Consider the following 21,583-nt stretch of genomic DNA (forward strand, 5'->3'; position numbering starts at 1 on the left):
AAAAAGGGCCTACATAGGAATCTCAAAGACATTAATGTGGCTCTAAGGCAGTTAGGTCCTGTTTCCTTTATCTTGCTGAAAAACAACCACTTGTAGATCAGTAAATAAAAGTTAGTACTGTCCTCAGGAGTTATTTTTTAAAAATCCAAGCATAAATGAAGAGCTGTAGGTGAGGGAATTGTCTGTCTGCATAACTGAAGTGGCCACGGTTTTTTCATAATTTTTGAAAATTGCCCTTCTTCAATGACTGCCCAGTGACTGCTGCGCTTCTACTTCTCCTTAATGAAACTAGTTGTGAGAGTATAGAGAATGGATTTCAAAGCACTGTGTATTGGCAGAACAAACACCACTATCCAGGAAGGGACAGTGTCTAGGAAAAAATGATAAGATAACTTCATATGCTCTGTTGTAGGAATGATAAAGACACAAACATATATTTATGTCATTTTTACTTTATGTCCTTTATTTTATTTATGTCACTTTATATAATCTTTTGCAGAACACTACCAGAGTATTATTTTTACAAGAAAGGCGTTTGAATTCAACATTGCTCATTGTGGATTTCATTGAGTTCACCATGGGTTTTCGTGAGAAGGGGAAAAAAGAAGAGTTTTTCACCAGCGAGTGTCTTTCTCTCCATCTACTGGAATTTAATAAAAGCAGTAAATATGGGCTGAAGTCCATCTCTCTTTAGGATAGTATTTGACATAAACCCAAATCCCATACCTATTTTTTATATGGAAATTTTCATCAATAGGTTTCAAAATGCCTTACAAAAGCTATTGTTATTCTTAATTTACAAAGGGGAACCTGTTGTAGGGGGGTGAATTGACTTGCTCAGAGGGCCACAAGCTGAGTTGTGTATAGACCCTCACTGTTGTCAATCCCATGGCAGCCACAGTCATACACCTTCTGAACATCCTCATGGTGGCCATGTTTTTTTTTTAACAACCCACATGTAATCACTTTTCTCCTGGTTACGCAAATGGAATTCAGCACTACCAATGAGGCTAAGCAGGTTTTATGTTAAAATCATTGACAATTTACTCCATTTCTTTAATGCCTTTCATTTTATGGAGAATTATTTACCCATAATTTTCTACAGACATGGGGCATCAGTTTTCTAGAATTATAATGGGAAAGCAGGATGCCTTCACCACAGTGTTATCGGTTAGCAGCCACAAGGTTAGCAGGGCTGCATACGACCAGTGCGGTGACGGAGAGTTGTGAGATGGTATAGGTCCTCCGCGGGCAGGCAGGAGAGTGTGCGCTGCCCCGCGGGAGCAGGGAGGGCCTGTAGCCTCCTCGGGATCCCCTGGAAATCATTGCCCACACTTATAAATGTGGTGTCTGGGTTGCTTAAAGATCCTCCTGTTGTAGTTTTGTTTTCGCGATGATCCAACTAACGGACTTACTCATACATCTTACCATGGGATTTTGCCGCTGGAGATGAGGATAACCTCTTCACTGGATAGCCTGCTCTGGTTCCCACCTACATACATGAACTGAAGGTTGTATGTATGTACTTTAAAACTCAATTTCTGAACGTAGAAAAAGTCAGATATTTGGGGCAATACTTACTCAATGGTTAATTAGAATTCCTCTGGCAGAATTGGTTTGGTTTAAATTGAGTCTTTAACAAAAGAAATCACAGACACACAGTATTACGTGGAATTTCCACCTGGAATAAGGAGAAGATTTCCCTGACAAAGACAGGAATCCAGCAGATGGCATCAGTGAATACTATTAAAAAAACCTACTGATTGGCAACGGCAATATCCCTGCATGTGTGATTCCTTACTTCTGATGCCTGAAGGGTGTTTTTTTTGAACAGAACAAAACATGCTGACCTATGGAAACACAATGATGACGGAGGCTAGCAGGTTCACACCTGTGGAGAAACAAGATTTGAAACAAATCGCATTAAATGGTCTTTCCTTTCTTCCCTTTCTCCCAACCACTTCTCTGTTTCACTGTCTTCCATTATTTTGTTATAATTTTTACATTGATGTATGTGTAGTATATAGATACCATTTTTATGTTAGAAACAGTTCCTCAATATTGTCTAGTGTCACCCAGCCTGCTCACATACCATGTGTTCCCATCGGTTACACAGTGAGATGTGAATAAGTTGTAAGAAGTTACTATAGAAACACAGTTAATGCACAGTATGGGTGGCCTCGTGATTCCACAGGGATCTGGTCTCCTGACTGGAGATGCTGCAGTGAATCTGAAGCAGAAACCACCAGCGGGACTCTCATGTAGTACGGAAAGAATGACACATTCCCCAGCAAAGCGACAAACCGATCTGAAGCGTGTGTTCATTTCAGACCGGCTTCCTCACTTCTGTATAAATATCCGTCCCAAATTACTAATGGAAGAACATGTGCAGAGCAAGTTGTGCAGCTTGGATTTTAACTGCACTGTGCTGTGTGGCAGAGGAAGGCTTTTAACAGTTCATCAGATGGCAGCTCCATGGACTGGAGAGCTCCGATAAGTAGCCAACAGTCATCTGAAGGAGCCATTTATGTCAAGGTCCCAGCACCTGTGCATTGGGTTTGCATGGCAAAGTTTTGGCAGTGGGGAGCTGCAGGGGTGGATTCTGTGAGAAGCTGCCAGAAGCTTCCCCTGTGTCCCAGTGCCAGCCAGCTCCAAGATGGACCCACCAATGGCCAAGGCCAAGCCCATCAGTGAGGGTGGTAGCACCTCTGGGAGAACAGAGTTCAGAAGTGTGGGGGGAAATATTGGCACAGCAATTGCAGCCGGAGAGAGGCATGAGAACATGTGAGAGGAACAGCCCTGCAGACCCCCAGGCCAGAGCAACAGGAGGGGCAGGAGGGCTCCAGGTGCCGGAGCAGAGGTTCCCCGGCAGCCCCTGGGGAAGCCCATGGTGAGGCCGGCTGTGCCCCTGCAGCCTGAGCTGTGGCCCCATGGAGGGAGGAGCCCCGGCTGGAGCAGGTTTGCTGGCAGGACTTGTGACCCCGTGGGGGACCCACGTTGGAGCCGTCTGTTCCTGAAGGACGAAACCCGTGCAAGGGACCCAGGCTGGGGCAGTTTGTGAAGAACTGCAGCCCGTGGGAAGGACCCACAGTGGAGAAGCTCATGGAGGATGGTCTCCTATTGGGAGGGACCCCATGCTGGATCAGGGGCAGAGTGTGAGGAGTCCTCCCCCTGAGGAGAAAGGAGCGGCAGAGACAAGGTGTGATGAACTGACCACAACCCCCATTCTCTGTCCCCCTGTGCCGCTTGCAGGGAGGAGGGAGAGAAGATCGGGAGTCAAGCTGAGCCTGGGAAGAAGGGAGGGGTGGGGAGAAGGTGTTTTAAGATTTGGTTTTTATTTCTCATTACCCTACTCTGACTTGTAATTGGCAATAAACTAAATTTCCCAAGTCGAGTCTGTTTTGCCCATGATGGTAATCGGTGAGTGATCTCTCCCTGCCCTTATCTTGACCTTCGAGCCTTTTGTTCTATGTTGTCTCCCCTGTCCAGCTGAGGAGGGGAGTGACAGAGCTTTGGTGGGCACCTGGTGTCCACCCAGGGTTGACCCACCACAACCTGAAAACAGTCTCTTGCTCAGAAATATGGACTGAAACAAACTTAAAGAGTTGGAAAGCGTAACATAATAATTTTGTTGATGGGAAGTCACTACATGAGTCTGATTTGATATGTGTATTGCCTTTTTTACTTTATACTCAATACAATTCTAAAAAAATATTTTTATCTTTATATATGTAGCTTTTTCATGTTTTTGATATCAAGAGATAAAATGAGGAATAGCTGTTAAATATTTATGTACTGGCAAAATAAGCCTCATGGCTCTGCAAATGCGGATCAGGGAGAAGAGCATTTGTTAGCAGTTTGAATAATTCTCAGTCTTTGCTGTGATTCAGTGCTCTGAGGTTGAGTATGACCACCTCATACATATTTCAGGCTGAAGTTTCTGGGTTTTTTTCTGTTAATTTCCAGTTTATTTTATATATATATATATGTTTAATCATTATTCCCTGCCAGTATAATGCACATAAAACTAGGCTTTTAAATTTCTTCCCATATTATTTATTTTACCACCATTTTCTGCAGTCCAGACTTTACTGAGTAGTAGTTGAAGGTTTATGATTTTACTGAACTATAAAAATGAAAAGGTTTCGAACCATTGAGTTGTACACACAGTATAGGTAAGAAATTGCATTACCTCATTGTTATTCAAATCACTCCTTCCATCTATGTCTTCTCCTCTTCTTTGTTACACTCACTTTTTTCGTTAAAATTAGATGCTAAACTCTTCAGGTGACACAGACCAAAAAAAAAAAAACCCTAGAAGGCCAACCATATCCTTTGGGCTGCATCCAAAGAAATGTGACCAGCCGGTCAAGGGAGGTGATTCTGCCCTTCTACTCTGCTCTGGTGAGACCCCACCTGGAGTCCTGCGTCCAGCTTTGGAGCCCTCAGCACAGGAAAAACATGGACCTGTTTGTTGGAGTGGGTCCAGAGGAGGACCACAAAAATGGTCTGAGGGATGGAACACCTCTCGTGTGAGGACAGGCTGAGACAATTGGGGTTGTTCAGCCTGGAGAAGAGAAGGCTCCAGGGAGAACTTCCTGCAGCCTTCCAGTACTTCAAGGGGGCTTATAAGAAAGATGGGGACAGACTTTTTAGCAGGGCCTGTTGCCATAGGACAAGGCGTGACGGTTTTAAAGGGGGTAGATTTCGACTAGATAGAAGGAAGAAATTTTGACAATGAGGGTGGTGAACCACTGGTCCAGGTTGGCCAGAGAGGTGGTAGATGCCCCATCCCTGGCAACACTCAAGGTCAGGTTGGAGGTGGCTCTGAGCAACCAGATGTAGTTGAAGAAGTCCCTGCTCATTGCAGGGGGCTTGGACTATATGACCTTTAAAGGTCCCTTCCAACCCAAACCATTCTATGATTCTGTGATAAGCGTGCAGCCAGCACACAGCACATGAGGCTCTGGTCCTTTTGTGGGCCTTTGGGAAGTATTGCAACACGAGCATTAACAGTGTAGTGAAAAGTGCATCTATCAGTGAATGTTCTGTAGACTGACTGTCAGTTTTTCTAGCAAAATAATATTAATCAGTAATTATAACATAGTAAAAATTAAACTTACCAAGAAATAAGTCAAGGGAATACCTGTTGCCTCCAATTTCTTCTATTTGATCAGAATTCAATGGGAAGCAAACTCTAATTTCACTGTAATAATTTCCAGGGAAATCCCAGAATGGGATTATTGCTATGGCAAATCCAGCAATCCATGTGGGTATAAGAATAACTAATGTGTGCTTCTTTCTAGGATGTATATTACTGAAGGGAAAGGCAATCACTACGTAGTTTTCCAAGATCAGGTATGTCAACAACAGGATTGACACTTCTGTAGATAGCATGGTGATGAACCCCGTGATATGGCATGGTAAACTTTCCATCTACAGCACAGCATAATTTTATACTCTCCACAGTATTTAACATCAAAAACTCCAGTGAGGAACAAATACACCCCCATTAGACAATGAGCACCTATTTCAGAAATAGATTTTACAGTTTACTGAAAAATAGCAATTAAATGCTTTATATATAGTATATGTACATGTTTAGCCAGACACTGGCTGACGTTCAAATATAATTTAACCCTGTGTTTGCAGCATCAGAATTCATGTGCTATGGGGCTATGAGCCCACTGGTCACAAACAGGAGGGTGGAAGTTGGTGTCAGGATATAAAAGTGGAAACGTTGCCGAACGGGGCTCCCATGAGCATGCAATGGTCCACAGTCAAGCTCCCTGGCTGTGGCTGGCATGGTGGCTCTTGCAGACAGCGGAATATTGAATCGCTGCAATATTTGGCACACAGGCAGCCAGCCCTGGAGAGAGGCTACAGCAGTGTCTGGGCATGGCTCAGGGTACGGGTACTGCAGTGGTGGAGTTTCAGCAAGGCGCAAGCTGAAATAGTCTCAGGCAGAGCGTGTGAGACCTGGCAGGTCTATGGCACTATATAGTATATACAAGGCACTATATAATAAATACACAGATGATCTCTGATATCTTGCCTGGGATTCACCTCTTTTAATTTTATACATCCACAGTATGTATCTCTCAACACGGTGAATTCATTTTACCTGATTTCAGCCATTTACAAAGCTGAAGATCTGAGCCAGTCATGCCTTGGCTGTCTTTACAGTCAATGAAGTCAACAGATACTTTTGGGACATGATTCACTAGGCCTACTTTGGGTGTCTTTTAGAATTAGGGAAATTGCACAATTCATTGGCTATAAGGAGAGCACAAAGTGACTGGTTCATAGACATCTGCACTGTAAGCATCGGAAGTCATGCAAGATAAAATCTTTCCTGTGTGAAGTTCACATGCAGTCAGAAAGTAGAGTTTGTAGGCTTGGCTAACTTGAACAAAGAGAGGGGAAGTAATAATAGGTCTCATATATTTTTAAAGGGTTAATCACTCGAAAACAGTGTCACACTATTGCACCATAAGCTTGCAAGGAAATAGGATTTGGCCATAACAAGTATGAATTTGGTTCCACATTTTTGTTGGCTCGAGGATTCTTAATTTGGGAACAACTGCTGGACAGGATGTGGTGCAATCATTTGGAAGTACTCAGATTTTGAAATACATCATTCAAAAATAACAGAACCACTTATTAGTTCCTGTGCCAAAAAAGGAGATAGAATAGAATAGAACAGAATAGCACAGAATATTTCAGTTGGAAGAGACCTACAACAATCGTCTAGTCCAACTGCCTGACCACTTCATATGATGATGATTTGACACATCACAGAATAAATTCAGACAGCAAGTAGTCTAACGCTGGCTAGCTTGTCCATAATCTTTAATGCAGAATGAATAGTAGCAATTAATAAAGTAAAATGTTTAAGTTTCATAGGTTCTTTCTACACATCTTGACTACCTAAAGTCAAAGAATTTAAGGACCTTGGTTATTTTTTGACACTCACTTTCATTTAGGATATTAGAAAATAGTGCAAAAATAGATAATGCATAATATTTTTAAGTGTTTCGAAACTAGTATGTGTCAAGAATGCAAACTGAGATTATTTGAACATATGTAATGTTATGTATTATATATAATGGAACATCATAATGTAGTATACAATACTATATTAATATATTAATATAATTAATCTACTAATCAAATCAATGTATTATGAATACCATTAATACATACTTACAAAATTTTGATAGATGTGTTGTGCATCTCATTTTCTGCTTTGATAAATGATCTCATTCTGATGACAAGATTCCCAAAACATGTAACACAAGCTATGACCTACACGAATACTCTCAGAACATTGTTAGCTAAGAGATCTTCAAATGATGAAATCCTATCTGCTAATGATGTGTGTATTTGCATATGGAGTGCGTAGAAGCAATAAGTGAAACTTTTTGATGTAGCCAAAAGTAAAGAAATGAACATGTAATGCTGCTGGTTAAACACAAGCCAACGTAACAGTTGTGTACCAGCTATGCAATGAGGTGCAAGGAGCTGGAAGAGAAAACATTTTAACAAAATAATTCCTGGTGCATATAAGGGGCATGTTGTGAGAGGTATTAAATCAAGGGAGGATTTACTCAGGAGGTTGGTAGAAGCTCATATCCTTTTGGTCCCCAGTAACAATGCTGGTGGTACTGGTCACAATCACCTGTGATTTCACAGAATCACAGAATCATTAAGGTTGGAAAAGACCTTTGAGATCATCAAGTCCAACCGTTAGCCCAAAACCACCATGCCCACTAAGCCATGTCACAAAATGCCACGTCCACACATTGTTTGAATACCTTCAGTGATGGTGACTCCACCACTTCCCTGGGCAGCCTGTTCCAATGCTTGACCAATCTCTCAGTGAAGAAATTTTTCCTAATATCCAATCTAAACCTCCTCTGGCGCAACTTGAGGCCATTTCCCCTCGTCCTATCACTAGTTACTTGGGAGAAGAGACCAACACCCTCGTTGCCACAACCCCCTTTCAGGTAGTTGTAGAGAGTGATGAGGTCTCCCCTCAGCCTCCTCTTCTCCAGACTGAACAACCCCAGTTCCCTCAGCCACTCCTCGTAAGACTTGTTCTCCAGACCCCTCACCAGTTTCATTGCCCTTCTTTGGACATGATTGAGCACCTCAGTGTCCTTCTTGTAGTGAGGGGCCCAAAACTGAACACAGTGTTCGAGGTGCGGTCTCACCAGTGCTGAGTACAGGGGTAGACCCTCCTTCAGGTCGCTGTAATATGCAATTAGGGCATTGCCTGTTGCTCATATATGACTTGAGAGGAATGGTCAGAGCTGGTGTATTTTTTGTTTTCACAAACATTGCAAGGACTTTGCTTTGCTACTCTTTCTTTGTTGTCAGAGTGCAGGTGGACATTCTTCATGCTAAGATGCTTCAAAAGCAGATCTTTTACTGTCCTTGGCAGGATTTTGCCTGCCTTAACAGACTGTGGAATGTCTGTGGAATGACTTAAATTTGGTGATGAACATTATCACATCTTAAATGTTTCAATTCCTTGACCATTATTCAAATAAATAGTTCTCTGCTTCAGTGGCAGTGCTCTCATAAAGAAGGCTTGTGGGACAGGACATAAAGGCTCTGATACAGTGAAGCCTGCAAGAGCAGGGTTGTTTTGAAATGCGTCCTTACATCTCATTGACTGCTACAAGATTTAAAAACATGTTCTGGTATATACAAAAAATAAAACATGAACAATACAATTGCAAATAACATTCTAATGTAATATAATTATAGCCGTGAAATACATGAACAATGATATATCAAATTTTACATGTTGATCTGGTCTTATTGATTGTATCCACTATTTGCTGGTAAGTGAGTGGACAGTAGCTGAGGTTTTTTTTTCAAGAAATAGTAAAGAGCGGAGGAAAGTTCTTTAGAAATAAAGTCAGAAAGAACATTGCACAGTTGAAGAAAATCCTTACATTCATGGCTTTGAATAAGCAAATATAAATAACTGGGAGTGATTCTAGACTGAAAGACAAACATTAGAAGGAAAAAATAAGGCTGAAGGTTTCTGATCAAGAATGGCATTTTAATTATTTAGAGAAGCAAGAGACATTTGAGTATAGATCCTGGCTGACATTTCAGTGTGAATGTGCGACACTCCTATAGCCCTTCACCTCAGCTCAGGGGTTGTAGTTCGGAGGCACTTGCTGTTAGTGGCTGTATTGGGTTTGTGTGGCAAGGTTTCGGTAGCGGGGAGCTGCAAGGGTGGCTTCTGTGAGAAGCTGCTAGAAGCTTCCCCTGGGTCCAATAGAGCCAATGCCAGCCCACACCAAGATGGATCCACCACTGGCCAAGGCTGAGCCCATCAGTGAGGGTGGTAGCACCTCTGGGAGAACGGAGTTAAGAAGGTGGGAAAAAAATGGCAACAGCAATTGCAGCCAGGGAGAGGAGTGAGAACATGTGAGAGAAACAGCCCTGCAGACCCCCAGGCCAGAGCAGCAGGAGGGGCAGGAGGGGCTCCAGGCACCGGAGCAGAGGTTCCCCGGCAGCCCCTGGGGAAGCCCATGGTGAGGCCGGCTGTGCCCCTGCAGCCATGGAGCTCCACGGGGGAGCAGATCTCCACCTGCAGCCCAGGGAGGGCCCCACGCCGGAGCAGGGGGATGCCTGAAGGAGGCCATGACCCTGTGGAAAGCCCACGCTGGAGCAGGCTCCTGGCAGGACCTGTGGACCTGTGGCAAGAGGAGCCCCGGCTGGAGCAGGTTTGCTGGCAGGACTTGTGACCCTGTGGGGGACCCACACTGGAGCCGCCTGTTCTTGCTGTGGCAGGGACCCAGGCTGGAGCAGTTGGTGAAGAAATGCAGCCCGTGGGAAGGACTCATGTTGGAGAAGTCTGTGGAGGACTGTCTCCTGTGGGAGGGACCCCACGCTGGAGCAGGGGAAGAGTGTGAGGAGTCCTCCCCCTGAGGAGGAAGGAGCAGCAGAGACAACGTGTGATGAACTAACCACAACCCCCATTCCCCATCCCCTTGCACTGCTCGGGGAGAGGAGGGAGAGAAGATCAGGAGTGAAGTTGAGCCCAGGCAGAAGGGAGGGGTGTGGGGAAGGTGTTTTAAGATTTGTTTTTTATTTCTCATTACCCTACTCTGACTTGTAATTGTCAATAAATTAAATTAATTTTTTCCCGAAGTCGACTCTGTTTTGCCCATGACAGTAATTGCTGAGTGATCTCTCCCTGCCCTTATCTCAATCCACAAGTGTCTCATTATATGTTGTCTCCCCTGTCCAGCTGAGGAGGGGAGTGACAGAGCGACTTTGGCAGGCACCAGGGCTGACCCACCACACTGGTGTGTACCTGTGACGCAGGGTGAAGGAAAGGGCATGCTTCATGACAGCGAATTAGGATGTCTATACAGCACACATTCTATCCTCTCAATGAACATAGATGGCTTTTATTCATGTCCAAAATATAATCACTTTTCTGTTTCTTAAGTGAATTCCCAATTTCGGTGCACATGAATGAGGTATTCTACTTCTGCCTGCTGAGCTTAAGGCTACAGTAACTCCCAAGTAAACAAACAGTTTTATTTATTCTGCTTCAGCCAGAAAAAGAAGTGTGAAGGGCAGAAAAAGAAGTGATGTGATATGATCTAGAAATGAGGGAACAAAATGAGGAGCATGTTTCCTCTGTTTAAAATAGTGAATCCTCCCATCCCCTTATTATCCCTTCTTTTATTTTGCGCACATACATGTGGAGAGGTTCCTCATACGTTGAAACATTCTTCCATTTATACTTAGAATCTCAATCATTTCCAGGTATCTGTAAAATATGTAAATGTTATGGTCTGTAAATAAATTATATGAAATAGGGCTTTCTGTAGTTATCAAATTTTGAATTACACAAACAAGCCTTTTCTCAAATCATAGTTCTTAAAGAAACTGTGTTAAGGAAGAACTCTGGCTATATTCAGCAGGAATGATCCTACGACTGTTCATCCCATTGAGCTTTTGATTGTGTCACAGGGATATGTATTTAGCTTGAACTCCCTTTGTAGTTATGCCATTCAACAATTAATGTAATATCCTTTAAGGGAAACACAAGAAGCGACTTGCACAGGTTTTTGTCACTTTCCCTGGGTGCTAAGCTCAGCTGCTCACAGCAGTGTGATTTAAATTATTATTCTATTTTAATATAAATAATATATTTATTTATAGAAATAAATATATCATATTTATAATATAAACCTTGGCCAGAGGGCCTTCCAAGTAGCAAAGAAGTCACAGAACTGAAAGCACTAAGAAGCCCAAAACAGATCGAGGTAAAAGACAGCTTCTGCTATGAGAATCAGAAGAAGAGAGGAAGAAATAAGACAAGAAGGCAAAATGTATAATTCTTTCAGCTTTTCCCTGGGTATAGCGAGAAATCCCCTCTATTGTTCAAGGTAAGATTGACCTGCAAGCTTTTGATGAGAAATCCAAAGTATGGGAGGTAGCTGCGGGCCAGCGGAGGAAAGACAAGGAGACTGAAAATCTTTTGGCTTTGAATTACTGGAAGCAGCAGCTGTAGACAATACAGACAGACCTCCCTTTGGAAGGACAGACAAACATAGACACAGTGTAGTAGGTTGAGGGAAGCTGCATATTTTGTCATGTTTCTGCAGAAGCTGCAGCAGTGAATGATTCATCAATGGTGTGTACAACTAGAAGTACGAATACTGAAGAGTGTGTGTTTGCAGGTAAGGACCTGGGCCTTCCTCCATTAGCCATCCAAAGCACTGAATTTTTTAGTGATTTTTAAAATTTATTTTGTAGATACAGGCATCTGGGTTGGGTTTTGTTTTGCCTGACATCAGACCTCCTCACTGCAGCTGAGTTTCCTTTAGAGTCAGTGGAGAGAAGCATCTCCTCAGACACAGCTGGGTCAAATTACTCTTGTCCTGCAAGGTTTCTTGTCTTCTGACTGTAGAGGGAGCGTCACAGAGAAGAAACTTTAGAAAAATAGGCTAAAATAGATGAGAAAATTTGACATGAGAAAATATTAGTTTGAATAAGCAGACCACATAAAATATTCAGGTTATACCTGCATCGGTAAAATGAAGAGGGCCAAGACGTGGGCATAAGCAGCTATCCGTACTGCCTCATTGTGTTGTCTCTTGTGGGCTAGTTAGACAGTTGTATTTACTAGCAGAAATGGAGCCTAGGAACCAAAGACACCTACTAGGACCAAGCATGACATGCATGTGATGGGACAGAGGGATGCTTAGTGTGCAGGTATGTTCCTCTCTCCCACCCCACGAGTGACAGAGGAGCACAGAACCGACGAAGGGTATAGTCAAGGGCAAATGTGGTGTGCTTGCAGCAGATGTAGGCTGCCTTACACAAGGAGAGAGAGATGCAGAGCATTGAAAAATGTTCATACGGAGCGCCATGGGGCAACCGGCTCTGCTCACGCCATGTGCTGAGAAGAAAGCACGGGCTGCAGAGGTATGAGGCAGGCAACAGGGGACACCTGTAAGCAGACGCGTTATACAAAATTTTGACTTCTGTTCTTCTGTAATACAAACAAGAACAGGACAACAATGGGTGTATGTGATTAGCTGAGCAGATCCTGCGGAAATGCCAGTAACAATTAAAATGAACCCTGAAAACAAAATAAGGGAGAAATACAGCCCTTCCCCTGTCCATGACATGGCATAATTCAATGGGACTTGCTGGGTGGGCAGGACATACACTCCATACATCAGGGAAATGTGATATTAAATATAGGTAAAAGGAAAAGGTTTGTATAATATTACATGTATGCATAATATTACATGCATGCAAGCAAAACCAGTACAGGCACTGAGACCCTTAAAAGTGTTCAACTTGATAACAATCACAGAATCACAGAATCAGAATCACAGAATCACTAGGTTGGAAAGGACCTTCAAGATCATCAAGTCCAACCATTAATCCAGCGCCACCATGTCCCCTAAACCATGTCCTGAAGTACCACATCCACAGGTTTTTTGAACACTTCCAGAGATGGTGACTCCACCACCTCCCTGGGCAGCCTGTTCCAATGTCTGACCACCCTCTCAGTGAAGAAATTTTTCCTAATATCCAATCTAAACCTCCCCTGGAGCAACTTGAGGCCATTTCCTCTTGTCCTATCACTAGTTACTTGGGAGAAGAGGTCAACACCCTCGTCGTCACAACCCCCTTTCAGGTAGTTGTAGAGAGCAATAAGGTCTCCCGTCAGCCTCCTCTTCTCCAGACTGAACAACCCCAGTTCCCTCAGCCGCTCCTCATAAGACTTGTGCTCCAGACCCCTCACCATCTTCGTTGCCCTTCTCTGGACACGCTCCAGCTCCTCAACATCCTTCTTGTAGTGAGGGACCCAAAACTGAACACAGGATTCAAGTGCGGCCTCACCAGTGCCGAGTACAGGGGCACGATCACTTCCCTACTCCTGCTGGCCACACTCTTTCTGATACAGGCCAGGACGCTGTTGGCCTTCTTGGCCACCTGGGCACACTGCCGGCTCATGTTCAGCCGGCTGTCAACCAGCACCCCCAGGTCCCTTTCCGCCGGGCAGCTCTCCAGCCACTCCTCCCCAAGCCTGTAGCGTTGCATGGGGTTGTTGTGGCCGAAGTGCAGGACCCTGCACTTGGCCTTATTAAACCTCATACAGTTGACCTCTGCCCATCGATCCAGCCTGTCCAGATCCCTCTGCAGAGCCCTCCTACCCTCCAGCAGATCAACACTCCCACCCAACTTCATGTCATCTGCAAACTTACTGAGGGAACACTCGATTCTCTCATCCAGATCATCGATAAAGATATTGAACAAGACTGGCCCCAGAACCGAGCCCTGGGGAACACCGCTTGTGACTGGCCGCCAGCCGGATTTAACGCCGTTCACCACAACTCTCTGGGCTCGGCCATCCAGCCAGTTCCTCACCCAGCGAAGAGTAAACCTGTCTAAGCCACGAGCCGCCAGTTTCTCTAGGAGAATGCTGTGGGAGACGCTGTCAAAGGCTTTACTAAAGTCCAGGTAGACAACATCCACAGCCTTTCCCTCATCCATTAGGCGGGTCACCTGGTCATAGAAGGAGATCAGGTTGGTCAAGCAGGACCTGCCTTTCATGAACCCATGCTGGCTGGGCCTGATCCTTTGGTTGTCCTGCAGATGCCCTGTGAGCACTCTCAAGACCAACCGCTCCATAATCTTCCCCGATAGATTCCAATCCTAACAGCGACAGAGCCATGAAAGGACCCTTTGTGTCATGAATATATTCAGTAAGCATTTCCTGAAGTGTCTGAAAGCAGAGCTTCATTCTGCATCATCCCAATAGACTTTCAGTCTAAAAATTCAGTGTCAGGAGTGCATGTGCTGGAGGATTAGCAAACCCAAAAAGACCAGAAACAGTGACAGAACTTCATTATTTTGCACATTTGGCTATAATGGAAAAAGAAGCGAAGCCACAGGAATAGGATATTTGATTAGCTGTGATCCAAACAGGGGGAGAAACTTCTGGCATAATCAAAGCCAACTTGTAGCTGCCAAACAGAGGTGAACATGCTAAAGGAACCGGTGATACTGAGTGAGGCCATTGCAGTAGGCACTCGGTGCCGGTACTGGCATACTTGGACTGCAGTGTATCATTTCCACCTCACCTGTTGGGCCATAGCATTTCAAGGGATTTGATACAATACCTGCTACCTCATCCCAGATGATATTTTAGTGAAAGGTGCATGAAATACTGGAAGAGTGACAGGAACTGAAATCTTGTGAATGATGCTCCAGGAACACGAAAAACAAAACCATTCTATTCATACAATGCAGCTGGCATCACCTTAGATTGGTTCACAGTGATGGCAAGAGGCTGTACAAAAGACAGGTTTTGATCATGTTTTTGAAAAGGGACAATTCACAACTGAACCAGAAAGAAAAATACCTACCAAGTCAGGTGTGGTGGGTTGACCCTGGCTGGACACCATGAATAAAAGCCGTCTATGTTCATTGAGAGGATAGAATGTGTGCTGTATAGACATCCTAATTCGCTGTCATGAAGCATGCCCTTTCCTTCACCCTGCGTCACAGGTACACACCAGTGTGGTGGGTCAGCCCTGGGTGGACACCAGGTGCCCGCCAAAGCCGCTCTGTCACTCCCCTCCTCAGCTGGACAGGGGAGACAACATATAATGAGACACTTGTGGATTGAGATAAGGGCAGGGAGAGATCACTCAGCAATTACTGTCATGGGCAAAACAGACTTGACATCGGGAAAAAATTAATTTAATTTATTGACAATTACAAGTCAGTGTAGGGTAATGAGAAATAAACCCCAAATCTTAAATCACCTTCTCTCCACCCCTCCCTTCTTCCCAGGCTCAGCTTCACTCCTGATCTTCTCTCCCTCCTCTCCCCGAGCAGCGCAGGGGGACGGGGAATGGGGGTTGTGGTTAGTTCATCACATGTTGTCTCTGCTGCTCCTTCCTCCTCAGGGGGAGGACTCCTCACACTCTTCCCCTGCTCCAGCGTGGGGTCCCTCCCACAGGAGACAGTCCTCCACAGACTTCTCCAACATGAGTCCTTCCCACGGGCTGCATTTCTTCACAAACTGCTCCAGCCTGGGTCCCCCCATGGGGTGCCGTCCTTCAGGAACAGGCTGCTCCAGCCTGGGTCCCCCATGGGGTCACAAGTCCTGCCAGCAAACCTGCTCCAGCCTGGGCTCCTCTCTCCATGGGGCCACAGGTCCTGCCAGGAGCCTGCTCCAGTGTGGGCTTCCCATGGGGTCACGACCTCCTTCGGGCATCCTCCTGCTCCGGCGTGGGGCCCTCCCCGGGCTGCAGGTGGAGATCTGCTCCCCCGTGGAGCTCCATGGCTGCAGGGGCACAGCCGGCCTCACCATGGGCTTCCCCAGGGGCTGCCGGGGAACCTCTGCTCCGGTGCCTGGAGCCCCTCCGGCCCATCCTGCTGCTCTGGCCTGGGGGTCTGCAGAGCTGTTCCTCTCACATATTCTTACTCCTTGCTTCAGTTACTGCTCTGTGGGTTTTTTCCCACATCTTAACTCTGTTCTCCCAGAGGTGCTACCACTGTCACTGATGGGTTTGGCCTTGGCCAGTGGTGGGTCCATCTCGGAGCCGGCTGGCATTGGGACACAGGGGAAGCTTCTGGCAGCTTATCACAGAAGCCACCCCTGCAGCCCCCCACCCCTGCTACGAAAACCTTGCCATTCAAACCCAACGCATCAGGTGATCTGCTTAGATAAAAAGCGCTTGGCTTGTTGTATCACTTTGAAATGACATTGATGAACAGAGAAGAATAACTCATCCCAAGTATTCCAAATATGGCTTAGGAAGAACATATTGATTTGGTAAAATGGGAAAAAACCCCTGAATTTTAAAGCTCTGATAGAAGAGGTGAGGAATGACTTCTGCATTTGTGAAGAATACGAGAAACAGAACTGCAGGGAATGTCTGACAGATGTGACAATATGTGTGTAGCATCTACCCAAGCCTTACGACCAATACAGTGTTATCACTGGCTGTATCAAGGTTGCCCAGAGACATGGTAAATGCCCCATCCCTGGAAACATTCCAGGTCAGGTTGGACGGGGCTCTGCGCAACCTGCTCTAGTTGAAGATGTCCCTGGTCATTGCAGGGGCGTTGGACTAGATGACCTTTAAAGGTCCCTTCCAACCCAAACTGTTCTATGATTCTGTAATTCTATGATTCCGTAATTCTATGATTCCATGAATAAGACTATGAGAGTGTCATGTCCATTAATAGGAAAAGATTAAATCCCAAGCTGTAAGTTCCAGAGCTTTGGTCCTAGTGCAGACATGCCTTTGATACTTGATCTGGAATCAGGGATTTCTGTATTTTCAAAGAGCCTTGTAGATATTCCTGCCTCAGCTATTGCCAGCTGTATTGTCTGTTTCACTTCCAAGAAGACACAGGGGAGATTCTTTTTGACATGAATTTCAGATTTTATTTGAGGATTTAGTTTGGTTCTTATCCTGGCCTGAGCCAAGAGGCATTTTTTCCCTTGAGATTTTAAACTTTAAAACCTCTTTTTTGGTTTATATACTGTCTATCCCATGAAATAAAATGCCTGTCATCCTGTCAGCAAGGCTTCTGGAAAAATGAATGATTACTGAAATCAGTTTGTTCTGGTTAATTCTAGCCCAGTTAGTTTTCGGGGGGGTGACATTATGTCTGTCTTACATTCTTTTTTCCTGTACTGCTTGTTCTCAGTTGGAAATGTCGATCAGACAATCATTTTGACAGGCAGGCAGGTGGTACTATTACGTTGTCAGTACCGTATCTGTCACGGTTAATGTGCTCTCAGATTGAAATAACTATACTTTTCCTCACCAGTCAAGGTTTATATAGCAGCTGAGCACGTCTCCATCCATATTTCAAAACAATGTCCTGTCTTATGATTACTGTCTTGTTCCTGTGGTGGCTTATGGACCAGAATATTGATACTTGCTGCATTTAATTCTGTGAATAATAATGAAACAAAGAGCTGTAATGCAGCTTCAAAAGGAATATATAAAGAAGTTATTCTGGCACAGCTGCTGTATGATTGACTCAGCTATCAAAAATAATTTGAGTGCCCTGGAGACACCCATCTGAGATGGCCATGTAAGAGCTGTCTGATAATACACAAGACCTACAAGAGACCTGTGGCCTTATGGATTAGCAGGTGACAGCCAGGTGGGATAGATACTTAAGAGCATCTCCAACAGCACCAGGCTCCTGCACATGGGCAACTGAATAAGCCAGTGGTGAACACAGTCACCGGGATCTGGAGAAAGGCTTGTCTCAACCTAGACTAGCTTTTGGTTTGCTGTGTGGCTTTCCAGACTAATACTCCATCTAGTATTATTTGGCATATCCTGTGCTGAGACATCCATGTGGGCAGGCAGACATGACACAGGACCCATGAGAAACCAAAGACTTTCTGGAGTGGGGATGCCATAGGGATGTTAAATAGCAAAAGACATCTGACCTGTAGGCAACTGAACCGATGGTCTGAATTTTGCCCTTACTGTATTGACTTAAGACACATTGATCACCTGGTTACCCTTGGATATTTAGGGGTGTCTACAAAAAGGAACTGAGTATTACCCTGTGTGTTGACTTCCTCACAGCGTTTTTCACTGTGTAGCACAGGAGAAAAATATCAAACAATTAATTGTAGGAAAGTTGTTCAGATTAATAATTCAGATTAATTCAGGATGTTTTCCTTTTGCTTAACAAAAAAATAGCATGAATTTAAAAATAACATTTTGTTCTTCTTCTGGGCAGCTTTTTAAGAAAAAGCTACACAGCACAGAGTGACAATTTTAAGAAAGATGTTGTAGTCTTGCTTTTCAAACTTGAATCCAATGAAATTATAAGATTTACTTTTAGATGAAGATGAATCTTTGCAAATTAAAGAAGAAATAAGAAAATTTCTGAATTTAAGCTTTATGTAAAATAATTAAAAAAACAAACATGGCTAAATTCTCAGCCCTGTGAAGTGAGTATTTTATAAAGCACCCCAAAGAAGAGTTCTAAAATACTTGTTATCATTTAGTTATGTCCTTATTAACCCAGGTGTCGTAACTGTACTCGTTGTGTAATTTGTTCTTCATTTATGTGTTTTGATTGCTCCTAGGCTTATTGCTTGTGAATAGCAGTAAAACTGAGTAAACTGTATGGTTGTAATTTGTGTATTTTGGCCTGCTACCTTAGGGTGCTGAAGGAGTAGAAATTAGATGTACATTCAGCATTTTATAGAATGGCAATCAACACTTCACACGCCTTTTGTAACTGATGAATATTTCTCCTGGGAATAAAAGGTATTATTTAGTGCACTATGTTAGTAAGATGTTTCAGGTTTTACTTACAATGACTGAAGCTGCTGAAAGCTTTCAATAGGATCCTCAGAAATATGAGAAAGTGGATTGAAAGAGATTGCTGAAAGAAAGAAAAACGGTTTCTTATTTTATTTCAGGAAAAAGACAAGCTAAATTAGTACATTTTTAAATTCAATTGGGAATTCTCATATAGAACTTACAGCTTTTGTAAATACTTCATGTCTTTAAAAAGATAATGTGGTAATTCTGTAGCCATGTTGCTGGACAGATCCCTTTGAGAAATACAGAGAACAAAAGCAATCAGATTCATGCTTAATATTCATACACAATACACAAAACTTTAAGAACTCTAAGACTCAGATTTTCTCCTTTTCATAGGTGAGGATGCTGTCTTACTTCTTACTTAAAATTTTAATAGCAGCAAAATTAGCTTTTACCATTACTTTCGTTCATCCAATACTTCCTTGCTCTGATTTTATCCATCAGTCCCTTTGAAGCCAGTCGGTACAGGCTGTTTGGTGATTGCTAAACGTGGATCCTTTTAGCTCTAATTCATCCTAACTAATTCAGCTGAGGTATCTAATTTGGGAACCTGGTTGCCTGAGGGTCTCTCTATAATTTATGAACTTAATCATTGCTGAGAGGTGAGATGAATCAAAGCCTAATTACATAGATGTGAAGCTTTCACATTTAATATAGGTAGAACATGGAAAAAAACAAAGAAAAAGAAATTTTTAAAATCCCACAGTAAATTCGACGCTGAAGATTGGTATTACTGGATGAGGTTTCACTGTTCCAGCAAATCAGTGTCTTTAACAAATAACATCAGTTGCTACTCTCCTTCCATAGCCAGTAGCAGCCTGTTTCAATCACTCATGTCACTCCAGCCACTGACAGCTCCCCTTCTCCTTCAAGCTTTCCCTTCTCTTTCCCGCTTCTACACCTCCTGTGGCTGTTTTATGTTTCTGCCTAAACATGTCATGCGAGATAATGAGGCAACCAAAACCCAGATGCAGTGTGACTACTTTATACGCAGATGAGCCTAATGCACACACGCTTAATCCCCAGGGGAAGTGCAGTCTCAGATCTTAAAGTAGGTGCCCAAATTTCCCAGAAGCTACTGGGAGAGGGTGGTTCACCTCCAAAGCATGGAGGTGCTGCCCTAGATATCTTTCTATAGACTCTGCAGGGATTGCAGATACCCTCAGTGTGTGAGCCGAAGCGACTGAATTGGTCTCAGAGGACCTGGGTGAAGCTGGGCACTCGTATGCCCAGAGGGGAGGGAGCCCGACAGTCCCTGGGATAGCGGGAGACCTTGTTTTTCAGCCCATACAACTGTCTGTTGTAAAACCCACAAAGCCTTGGAATAAGTTCCCCCCTCTCCGTGATGCTGCCCTAAACACCACCTGCATCTCCCTCCTGCCCGGAATCTTTCCGTCCTTCTGCCTTTGATCCTGCCTCCCCGTTGGCAGGGAAGGTGCAGTACGCTCACAGAGTACAGGCGCGTGGTAGCTCACACTCCATAATTTAAAAGCAGATTTTAGAAAGCTCACAATCCCCCCAAATCTTTTAATGAGGAAAAGGTGTTTGCAGACAGCAAGCAAATTTGATTTCCATGAAGAAACCTGTAAAGTAAAATACATATTAGAATAAGTACTTAATGATTCTAATTAATGAGTGCTAATTTCATGTTTCAGTATGGTTACTTGGCTTTTTATTTTTCTAGTTGTCTTAGAAGTTACACAAGGCCCTGGTTAATTTTTCCAAGCTGTAACAAGGTGCATTATTGTAGTCAGTGCAAAAGAAACCTACGCAAGACTAAGTTAGTTAAGTAAAACTTGCCTTAGTTTTAATTAAAAACAAGCAAATTACAAAGTAAAAGAGAAGTATGGAATTTAGTTTGATTAAAGGCCCTGGGCTTTGTTATCCAGACAAAAAGTTTACATGTTCAAATTTAGCTTTTTTTGGTTTTGCTCTCACTGTGATTGATACAGTCCTACTCCAGGGAATTCCTGTTCCTCACTGGTAAGACATCACATGTATAACGTCAAGGAGTATTTTATATTTCTTAACCTGTAGAATTTTTTCTTCATGAATGTGACCCTCCTTCAGATTCTGCTTTTCTTGTCCTGTGTATTATAGGAGATATAGCTGAATATAAAAAAAATAGAAATGTGAATTATTACTTTATACCATTGTTTAATTTTAGCAGCAACAAAATGTTTTGCTCAGGTGTCCTGCAAATGGAAAACCCAGTCTGAAGGAGGAGTGGATTCAACAAGAAAAAATATCCGCAGGTTGAAATACAGGCATACGATATTGTTTCTGCTTCGTGATCAGATTGCAAGTTCCAGGATTTAGTGGAGTTTAAAAAGCACCCCTGGTGCTCATGATCTCATCTCAGGGTGGAAATCATACAGTATGCCTGTTTCTTTTTCTGTTTGTTGAAACAAGTGATCGTGACAATTGCCAGAATGTTCCACGTGACTGCGCATACAATAATTCCATTAATTGTAAAGAGTTTCTCCTTGACAATAACACAATTGTCCCGATGAGGCTTCATACACTGAGACAAATCCTGTGTTGAGGACTGAGAGTCATTCGTATTCAAAAAGTTTTTATTGACTTATTTTCACACCTCTTTTACTTACAATGCAGTGAGCGCATCGCATTCCAGGAAGGTGGTATTAGTTAAGGCCTTAATATGGTTGCCTTCCGCGTCCCTGAATAGCAATAAG

The 21,583-nt window shown here is 43.6% G+C and overlaps 1 protein-coding gene across 1 annotated transcript in view; it reads right to left on the minus strand.

Moving 5' to 3' along the window:
- Positions 1–269: 269 nt before the first annotated feature.
- Positions 270–21,583, minus strand: part of RXFP2 (relaxin family peptide receptor 2) — a gene marked incomplete at both ends in the record, with an annotated part of 28,790 nt that continues 7,476 nt past the window's right edge. Inside the window, 17 exon segments of the mRNA XM_082014735.1 lie at positions 270–370; positions 1,669–1,756; positions 1,760–1,828; positions 1,830–1,850; positions 1,854–1,891; positions 5,124–5,436; positions 5,440–5,453; positions 5,456–5,527; positions 7,207–7,209; positions 7,212–7,308; positions 7,312–7,502; positions 10,737–10,807; positions 18,876–18,941; positions 18,943–18,945; positions 19,046–19,117; positions 20,399–20,470; positions 21,497–21,568. Coding sequence (XP_081870861.1) covers positions 270–370; positions 1,669–1,756; positions 1,760–1,828; positions 1,830–1,850; positions 1,854–1,891; positions 5,124–5,436; positions 5,440–5,453; positions 5,456–5,527; positions 7,207–7,209; positions 7,212–7,308; positions 7,312–7,502; positions 10,737–10,807; positions 18,876–18,941; positions 18,943–18,945; positions 19,046–19,117; positions 20,399–20,470; positions 21,497–21,568 — 1,363 coding nt within the window.

The sequence above is a fragment of the Phaethon aethereus genome (assembly GCF_964289735.1).
Source record: "Phaethon aethereus genome assembly, chromosome: 1".
In the NCBI taxonomy this organism is placed as follows: Eukaryota; Metazoa; Chordata; class Aves; order Phaethontiformes; family Phaethontidae; genus Phaethon; species Phaethon aethereus.